This window comes from Papaver somniferum, chromosome 8 (assembly GCF_003573695.1).
Source record: "Papaver somniferum cultivar HN1 chromosome 8, ASM357369v1, whole genome shotgun sequence".
Lineage (NCBI taxonomy): Eukaryota > Viridiplantae > Streptophyta > Magnoliopsida > Ranunculales > Papaveraceae > Papaver > Papaver somniferum.
Window position 1 is genome coordinate 116,281,122 of NC_039365.1, and position 10,305 is coordinate 116,291,426.

The following is a 10,305-nucleotide window of genomic DNA, read 5'->3' on the forward strand; positions in this document are numbered from 1 at the left end:
ACGCTTTTTCCCGTTTGACCAAATAGTCTTGGGACCACCGAAAAAAGACCAAACGATAATTACCCCAATTTTTTATCTAATTTTTTATATGGTTAGTTGTGATTATACTTACAAAAACATCTATTTAATGAAAAACTTGCCCAAATTAACTACTGATGGGATGTCATGTATATTTTAAAATGGTTGGGTGCGATAGCAAAATACTTTACGATAACTACACAAGGGCACACACGCATACACAATTGGCACCTAACAAGAGCTATAATGAACTTCGCACTCTAGTCGCCTAGGTAAATCTGTTCAAAGTCACTGTAGTGAAAGATGATTCTGTTTCCAAGTCTCAAGCAATTGATCTGGTGTTTAAATGTTAATCATATGGATCCAAAAATAGGTCCATGAAAAAACAGATACAACGGCTTTTTAAAATAAAAGAAGAATACAATCCAGTCCTATTCTTCTTTCATCTAGAAACTCATACTTTGGGCACCCAAAGCTCATGTAGAGCTATTGGCCAAAGGAAAAGCTTTACTAGGTCTAAATCAACGCTTAGTTAATATGCGACTTTATCAGATGCTAGTGGCGTGCAATGATAGCCAATCTGTGTTTCCATCTTCCGGAGCTTTACATTTTACTTTACAGCCATCCATTCTTTCTCTCCAATTCCAGCTATTTCTTTCCTCCTCTTCCCTTCTTCACTGAATGACCCGTCTTTCGTTTGTGACGGCTAAAATCTGATACAAACCTGAACGACTGATTACAGTCACGACACTGGTAAGGTCTGTCACCTGTGTGTACCCGAATGTGTTCAGTACGAGACCACGGCCACTTAAACGTCATCATGCACCCTCTAACTGGACATTTGAGTGGACGATCGTCGGAGTGGACTCTTCTATGCTGCATGAGGTATTTGTGAGAGAAGAAGCTTTTCCCACATCCCTTCACAGAACACATATTCTTCTTATGCAACGAGAGTTCTTGCTTTGAGCTGAATCCCATAGTGCATCCTTCAACATTACAGTGGTACTCTCCTTCTGCATCTTCCAAGGGTAGTTTGTTCCTACTACTACTAGCATAAGAAACTTTTCTAGCTCTCCTCATGGGTTGCTTCTCTTCCTCTATCTTCACTTTCCCTTTCACCCTCCTTTTCCCTTTCCCTCTGACCACCACTAAATTGTCGTCTTCTTCCTCTTCTTCAGCAATAACAGGCTTCCAAGATGTTCTTCTTCGAGGCCGTTTGCTGGGTATATTGTATTCTTCCTTCTCCTCTTCTTCGGCAACAACAGGCCTCCATGATGTTTTTCCTCTAAGCCGTTTGCTGGGTATATTGTCTTCTTCTTCTTCTTCTTCTTCCTCCTCCTCCTCCTCTTCAGCAATAACAGACCTCCAAGGTGCTCTTCTTCTAGACTGTGCACTGGGTATGTTGTTTTCTTCTTCTTCTTCTTCTTCCTCCTCCTCCTCTTCCTCTTCTTCAGCAACAACATGCTTCCATGATGTTGTTCTTCTAGGTCGTGCACTGGGTACATTGTTTTCTTTTTCTTCTTCTTCTTCTTCTTCTTCTTCTTCTTCTTCTTCTTCTTCTTCTTCTTCTTCTTCTTCTTCTTCTTCTTCTTCTTCTTCTTCTTCTTCTTCTTCCTCCTCCTCCTCCTCCTCCTCCTCCTCCACCACCACCAACTCCTCCTCTTCTTCTTCCTCTTCTTCAGCAACAAAACGCTTCCGTGGCGTCCTTCTAAGCCGTGAGTGGTATCCACCTTCAATTTCATCTTTTGTACTCATATTTGAATCATGTCGTCGATCACCCCTTAAGGTACTACTGAGATGGCGTGGAGTCTCATGTTTCATTCGGCCACCACTTCTGCGTGGCCTCTCTGGTAGAAGAGGGAGATCACTTTCAGGGGAGAACTCTATTGCTGTAGCTTCATCTTCATCCTCATCTTCAGTGTCATCTTTCATTCGACCACCATTTCTGAGTAGCCTCTCCTGGAGAAGAGGGTAATCACTCTCAGGGGACGACTCTTCTGCTGCAACTTCATCTTCATCGTCAATGTCGTCTTTTATATACATATTTGAGCCATAATGTCGACCACCCCTTAAGGTACTACTGAGGTGGCGTGCAGCCTCATGTTTTGTCCGACCACCACTTCTGAGTAGCCTCTCCCGTAGAGGAGGGGAGTCACTTTCAGGGGACAACTCTTCTGCTGCAGGTTCATCTTCATCCTCAATCTCGACTTCAGCCTCAACCAGCCTGTTGTCCAGCTGGGAACTCTGATGTCTCTTAGTTGCAGGCTTTTCCGATGTATTTTTCCTCTTCCGTGTAGGCTTTCTATTTACAATAGCAGGTGTCCTTGCACACGGTGAAGAATTCTTCTTCGGAACCAGTAGTTGCTCAGTCAAGTGGGCCATGTTAGGTGTTCCCTCGAGCTTAAACTCACGCACTGTATGACTGTGAAAAGTCATGGGGTGATCTTGGGTCTGCCTATCAACAAGGTAGGGATGAACCTGGTTTGACATCCACACCTTCCCACACCACCTACCTGCAACAAATATTTTCTTCTGCTTACCAGATCCCTTTGTAGAAAACTCAGGGTCTGTTGGGGAGTTAAACGCTGGAGAACTGCGGCCAAATGCCTTATAGATGACTGGATTGTAAGGCATTTGCTTACTATATATAGGCGACTGGCTAAGACTGACGCTATAGTAGAGATTGACACCCAGCTTTACAGACCAATCCCCATTACCAGCAATAGCTTCCTCGTCATACAGAGCTGATTGGGTTCTCTCTATATCATCTTTGCTGGCCTCAATGAACGGAATGGCATTCCAGTGTTTTTTTACTCCCATTTCCTCTGACAGTGATTTTGCCTCAACTTGAATTTGGGAATACTCTAAAATTTTCAGAAAATAGGGATTAGTGAATCAAGGGAGTGAAGATGGCATATCCAGTTATAAAGACAAGGTGAGAACGTAAGTCATGGCTTTCTAAGAACTTAAGAAAGTGAGCTTAGGAAGACCAGCATAAACATATTAGTCTTTACCTGGATTACAAATGAGCAGCATATGAACTCCACCGATTGGTCTCAGCTGGTTTTCCACCTCCACAGCGTGTTCAAGGCAGAATATATGTTTTCTGGTGGAGTCCACATCAGAGCTTTGCACAATCTGCTTGTTTGAATTCTTCAATGGTAACTCAGCATTTGTAGACTTGCTTGGTTCATTCAAACAATGACGTGTGGAACTATTTGAAAGATCACCCTGATGGGATTCAACATATCCGGTCAATGTTGTATTTCTACAAGAATCCTTATCACCAATCGATTCCCTGTGCACAAGTTCCCGCGTGTTATTCTCAGAGAAGATATGAGGAGCCTCTACACCTTTAATATCAGCATCATGACTTCTCTGTTTCTGCTTCCTATCAGAAACCTTGGTTCGTTGATAAGTTTTGATAAACCTGTCAGTCCCATAACCTTGTCTCCGTGAAAGATAGGAGCTACTCTCAACTATTGCATCTACAGAATCATGCTCAAGGGAATGGGATCCGAAACCGTTGGATAAGAACTCGCTATGTTGATGAAATGGTGAACAGTCTCCCCTATCATTTGCGTTATCATCCTCGGAATCTGACGAGTTCCCATATGCAAAAGCTAGTAGATCAAGAGAAGTAACATCCTTGTTGGTTCCGGTATCTAAAGCTGATTTTACCCTTTCTGGAACCAAGTCTACATTATGTAGGCCATCATGGTCACTCTTCTCTGTTTGTCCTGCATCACAAAACATGAATGTACAGGTAACAATTTCTTTGATATAAGAGTGGATTAGAGATGCGGGAAAATATCGTTTGTCAAGCGGCATACCTGAAGGGTGGTCAGCCTCAGGAGTATCGTCTACTTCCTCAGCAACAGGGTATCTATCTCCAGAACCAACTGCCCACTCATTAAAGAAACCACAGTCAGCAGAACGTAAGTATCTAGCAGCAACATCACTGGGTTGAATTACAGCTGCACATCCAAAGGTCAATACCCCGCATGTGACACACGTAAAAAGTCCTTGTTCTATCAACCTAGAACTCTGTGAAGTGCTTGTTTTGTTAGGGTTCCCTATGACTGAAGTGGAAGTGAACAAGTTAGTATTTTCATATGAACCATTTCTGCTTAGTGATGAGGATGAAAGCCTGTTTCCTCCCAATTCCAGATTAGATTTTCCTTTCAGTGAAGCGACACCATTATAAGGCCTGACCCCCATGTTTCTGTCCATATTGGAAAGAGAAGTTTTTGAGGCTTCAAGTGATTCCTTGTTGGTGCATAAACCAAGTGACAACCTCGGCTTTACCTTAACTTGGGATCCAACACCTAAATTTGAACATTCAAATGTTTCTAAAGAACTTTGTGGCAGAAGAACACAAGAAGCTCCTTGTTCAATAAGAAGATGAATTAGGTTGTTATTCTGTATCATATTCTGCACAAATAACTCTTTAATCATGGTTTGTCCTTCACTCCTCTTCTTATTTTTTAGTCTGGAGCTGCGTGGCTCATCGCTGCTGATGTTCCTAGGTACACTACACAAAGAAATACAAAGATGTACTCGAGTAAGATTTTCATCATTATAAACAACCAAACTAAAGGTATTCGGGTTGGCATATATATCTGTGATCCCGATAAAACAAACCTAGGACATAATGACAGTGCTAGTGTATATAGAAGCTGTAAATGAGACACCATTGGTGGACAATTAATAGAAGCCCTGCGAATTGCAGCTTCGTTTGCAACTGTCAACCATTCTGGTGTTGCAATATTTGCTGCCTCCCCACAATTGAATCCTACAATGTAAAAAATGAATCAAAAAAATCAGCGTTCCAACTTAATGAAGCATCTTGTTTTTGCAATGTCAAGCAATTTGCAAGTTCGAGCACATAACGAGAGCATGAGATTCTCTATTGGCAATGATAAATCAAGGAACAAAATTATGATGACCATTAAGTATTTGTGATTGATTGAAAATATGCTATATGAGTTCAACAGCAGAAAGCTTTTTTTTTTTTTTTTTTCCGGAAAATCTTAGTGGTTTTACCCACCTACGAATACAGTAAACCAACATGCTATAGATATTTCTGTAGTTCTAATATAAAGGAAAAGAATGTGGAGTGAAGGATTCTGACCATGGCTGAATCCTGAATGGTAAGCTCTTGGGAAAGTGACAACAAACTCCCCAACATTCTGCACCAATCTGATTTTGAAGGTAAATTGTCAAAGAAAGCACAGTACAAATCTAACGCGCACCACCAAAAACTGAGTGCGTAAGGAATTGCAGACACCAGCAAGGTTAGCAGTATAAAAAGATCACCTGCAGCAAGGAATCCCGGCACCAATAAGTACTTCAGGAGACAACACTGTAGTCCTCTCGCCAAGGGTAGCAAAAGTGACTGTCACAAACCCACAAAATTACTAAGAGACTCAAAATGTAAGCCTTGATGACCAACTCGATCCCAACTTACAAGCAACATGAAAGTGCAATAGTAACAAGAAGACTTCAATACCTGGTTCCGGTTCGTAAGGTATTCACTAATTTCTAATGATATCTGAAATTCCCAAATACTGATGGAACTATATAAAAACAGAAGTTGCATAATCTGACAAACTAAAAATCTCAACAGTGATGGGGGATAACATGATTTACAAACATAGGGGACATATGTGCTGATCTGAAATATAGTTTGGGAAATATATTTGAATGGGGAAGTAAGAAGAATAACGGGTGGGTAGATCGTGACATTTTTCACAATATTGTATATACAACTTCTTAGGGTCGGAAGCGTTATGTTACTCTGTCAATCCAAGGGCCCATGTCCCTTATAAACCTAGACCAAATAAACAACCTATCTCAAGTGTACATAGTTTTGAGCATTGGGTACATTCACTAAGTGTATCATGTTACCAATTTAACATTTACAATTATGCCTTCTACATCGCCTCTACTATTTTGTGACATGATTAGGCTGAGAAAAAGAGCTTTTCCCTATTCACATCAAGCCACTTAAATCTACCAGCATTAAATATCTAAAAACCCAAGACTAGCAGCTACGAGCTTGAAACACTAGAGTTCACTATCGAAACAAACAACATCCATACTTTACAGAGCTATAACAGTGGAAATATACTTAACAAACAACAGCAAAACATTACAGCGGAAAAATACAAAAATAGCAGTAACATAATCAAGAACTATAACAACAATACAACATCAAAAATACACTACAAATCACAAAACAGGGGATATCAATCAAATATAATGCCAATTCACTCACCAAGCGGATTAACCTCTCCACCATATCCATGCACTCGAATCACTTCCTCAAATGCCACGGCCGCATCTTTAGGAACTCCATACCAAGTTTTCCCAGCACCCATATGCAAATAATTCAAACTATGCAAATCATGATCCTCTACATGCCAAGCGAACCAACTAAACAACATTGCTAAATACACCATTGGTGAAGTAACACCCGGTATATCTTCCTTCATAAACCTTAACAACGATTCTTTATGCCTTGAAACACCTCTCATATTCCATACAGTCTCCCCAACTGTCGTCGGTATCCCTGATTCTCTCCATTTCTTCTCATTAATCGGTACAAATGCAGACCCTGGCATATCATTGGCATACTCCACAGTGAATGGCTTATCACGACTAGCTTTCCAAAACAAAGCCTCAATCTCCAGTTCACTAAACACCTTCTTCTTCGCACTCTTCTTCAAATAACTCCTCTCGAACGCCTTTGCCTTTGCTTCAAATTGCTGTACAGTGTAAGCCTCTCCACTCTGCCATACTGGTTTCTGTACAGGCCGTGGTTTACGAGGACAGAAACCGATCTGTTGATGTCTAGTAGTAAATGTAGGTAGAGTTTTAGAGATTGAGTTTGGATTTCTTGCAGATAAAGAACGATTGAGTTGCGTAATTGCTGTTTTCTTTGGTGGAGATGATATTGGTGGTATGATCTTACAGATTCCATATTTTGATGCATCTTTTTCAATCTTTAGTATATATGAAATTGGGTCTTGGAATTCTTCTAAAGTTGGGTGATACTCTGGTGCTAATTGTAAGTTTCTTAACCATAGTGGTACCTCTGACTCTGCTGCTACTGATGATGTTGCCATTGAAGAAAAGGGGATACTACGGATTATACTTGAATCTTCATTTGGTTAAGAATTAAAAGATCAAAATCGATGAAACTGTGAAAAGAATTGAACGAAGAGTGAGCAGAGAAAGGGGATTGAAATTTCTAGGGTTTTCAGTTTCTAACCTCTGTTTTTCATCTCTCTTTCTCTCCTCTCTCCAACTCTTTGAATGTATAAAAACAAGGGAGAGGTGAGAAAATTGAGGGCAAGTGGGGAAACAGGGGTTACTGGGTAGTATAGTGTGGTTTTTATTCTGGTGATTTTTATAAGACATTTATTTCGAAACTCACATTGTATTTTTAGGTTTATTTCATTTATGCCATCGATAGTTTTTTTTTACCAAAAAGAGTACTATTTTACTTTATATTTTATTTTATATTTTATTTCGGCAATTAGAGGTCGTCCAAAACTTTGGTTGGTAGCCTAGCAACACGCTAAGCACCAACACCCTTTTGAATAACAACTCCTAATCTGTAAAAAAGAAACCTACCTACACCATCACTAGCATCATTACTAACTAAACAATTCTTCAATTTCTTAAAAAAACATATGGTGTCCTCGCCAAATTCTCCCAAAGTAGAGAAAGCTAGAACACCTAAATCATAACCATGGGAGACATATTTGCCAAATATTTAGTACGTTTAGGCATCGCATCATTCGAAATAGCTTGGCCCGGAATAAAAGCACGGATGCCTTCCCCAGTGAAGGGTGAGACTCCTGTGACATCCATACAAACGTCTTGGTCATTTTCCCAATTATGAACAAGAATATCTGTGGGGCGTAAATCTTTATTATCATCTGACAAAAATCTTTACGAGCAGGCACATCATTTTTGTAACAGATGTCAGCAATTACATCATGTACGAGGTCATGTTGAAACTTGAACCCGACATCTTTGGTACAATGGAGTGCATGAACACCAAAAATATCCATAGATCTATTGCAACTTGAACATAAGTCACCTTCGATAAAAATGGGAATACCAAGGCGGTAGCACAGTACGGCTCTAAATTGTCTCAAACAGAGCCATGAGTGCTAACCTCTCCACTGGCATATTTATTGAGCCATTCAATATATTTACATAAAATTTATCCAGACTAGCGCATGTAGCAACCATCCCAGATGTTCTGTAAATTTCGGCGCCTTGCCTATATTCGCTTAATATAAGTTCTTTTGAATGCTTTCTATGCTATGTTCCCCGGATGAACCCTTAATGTTGGTATGGCATGACAATTTATGTTCACTCACAGCAGAGTAGCACGAATTTTCAAATATCAAGGATAAGGTCTTTACATAAGGTATTCAATCAGAAAGCATGCTGCTCTCTGGCAATGAACTTATCAACACATAGGATTTAATCAATTACTTTTGTGCCTTGCACAATATACCAGACCTTGCTTGTCGAAAGTAAGCCTAGGAAAACTAGAAAATTAATCCCTCATGAATTAGTAGGTGCAAAACCTTGCCCATAATCAGAAAAACAAGGAGCCGCAACAGCAAAGGGAGGCGTGGCCATGCCTTAGGCCAGCTGGCGCCACTTTCCATTGGCCACACCCCATACTAAACCGACCCTATTTTCCTCGACCAATCAGGTCGCTTTAAACTCGCCACACGCACATAAGTTGTGGTTGGGCCCATACTTGCCGTCCCCATTTCCCATCGAACAATCAGGTTGCTCCAAAGCTGCCTCACTCACACCAGAAGTGTAGCCACGCCCATGCTTGGCCGGCCCATCTCCTTCCTACCAACCAATCGGGTCACTTTAAATGCGCCACAAGCACTAGAGGTGTGGCCGCGCCTTATGTTTGGTCGGCCCTTTTTCTTGACCAATCAAGTCGCTCTAAACTTGCCGCCATACATTAAAGGCAAACACATCCTGCCGCGCCACCACACTAACTGGAAAGATAAACGCGCCCTGCCACAACAACATATTAATCGGCATGCCAACACGCCACTCTGCCGCAGGAACATGCCAACATGCCACTCTGCCGCAGTAACATTCCAATGTGCCACAAATGATGCCACTACGTGCTAATCCACTTTCTGTTCGTGGCCAATGCCATAACGGACTCCAATTAGGATTTCATGATCGAAACAAGACTTTTGCTTCAGTAACATTAGCCGAAGCCCTGATTTTTGGTTATAGTCCACAACATGCCACGAGCCAATTTAGACTTGGCCATGCCGCCAAGCCCTAACTTTGTCCATGACACAAAATCTTAGCCTTGACCATGCCGCCAAGCCCTAACATTGGCCACGACGCCAAATCCTAGCCTTGGCCACGCCGCCAAGCACTAACTATGTCCACGACGCAAAACCCTAGCCTTGGCCATGCCGCCAAGCCCTAACTTTGTCCACTACGCCAAATCTTAGCCTTGGCCACGCCGCCAAGCCCTAACTTTGGCCATGGCGCCAAACTCTAGCCTTGGCCATGCCGCCAAGCCCTAACTTTGGTCATGGATCCAAATCCTAGTTTTGGCCATGCTAAAATGCCACAGGTGTGGCCACACCACAACGCCACGGCTACGCCACTAACATGCTGCTATGCCATGGCTACGCCAGGCGCCACTATGCCAATGGCGCCACTTTGCTATACAACGAGATATGGCCATAATCAATGGCCATCTTTCCTCATAAGATGCAATCTCAGCCATCCAAGTTCTCCACCGAACTTACATGATTGTGGAAAGTTTCAGGCGATCAGCTGCCTAAATCTAGCGGCTATGGCTACCCTAGGCGCCACTTGCACCATCGTGCCACTGACATGCACAAGCCACACCAGCCATGCCACATTGTTACTGGCGTACATAAAAACACCACTGCGCCATTATCAGGCGCCCACAGAAGGTATCCATAATCGACGGCTACCCTTCCTCACAAGATGTAATCTCGGTCGCCCGAGTTCGCTACGGTACTAACAGTCCTGTAGCAAGTTTTAGAAGACCAGCCAAAACAAGCCTAATAGCATCACATGCTATTTTCCTGCGTTAAGTTCCTTGACTTTGACTTGCCACACGTAGCAAAGTGCTACATGTTTTCCACGAAAATAGTTGAGACATCAAATTATGTCACAAACTGGGGGATGCTCATCAGGGTATTGGTATGGCGGTTTACAGCGTGCGGCTGCAATGCGCCC

The 10,305-nt window shown here is 42.0% G+C and overlaps 1 protein-coding gene across 1 annotated transcript; it reads right to left on the reverse strand.

Moving 5' to 3' along the window:
• Nucleotides 1–313: 313 nt before the first annotated feature.
• LOC113302731 (lysine-specific demethylase REF6-like) lies at nt 314–7,382 on the reverse strand. Its single transcript, XM_026551671.1, has 7 exons — nt 6,299–7,382; nt 5,338–5,416; nt 5,153–5,220; nt 4,663–4,813; nt 3,852–4,552; nt 3,033–3,758; nt 314–2,882 (listed from the first exon to the last, which is right to left on the reverse strand). Exons 1-7 carry the CDS (start codon nt 7,146–7,148, stop codon nt 667–669), a joined length of 4,791 nt encoding a protein of 1,596 aa, XP_026407456.1. The 5' UTR covers nt 7,149–7,382; the 3' UTR covers nt 314–666.
• Nucleotides 7,383–10,305: the final 2,923 nt, after the last annotated feature.

Bases quoted from the DNA above. Each gene is read 5' to 3' on its own strand.
- LOC113302731 (XM_026551671.1), bottom strand. From the start codon at position 7,148: ATGGCAACATCATCAGTAGCAGCAGAGTCAGAGGTACCACTATGGTTA. The intron at 4,814-5,152 runs GTCAGAATCCTT...TTTACATTGTAG, and splicing joins CCATTCAGGATTCAGCCATG to GATTCAATTGTGGGGAGGCA. The intron at 2,883-3,032 runs GTAAAGACTAAT...TGAAAATTTTAG, and splicing joins GCTGCTCATTTGTAATCCAG to AGTATTCCCAAATTCAAGTT.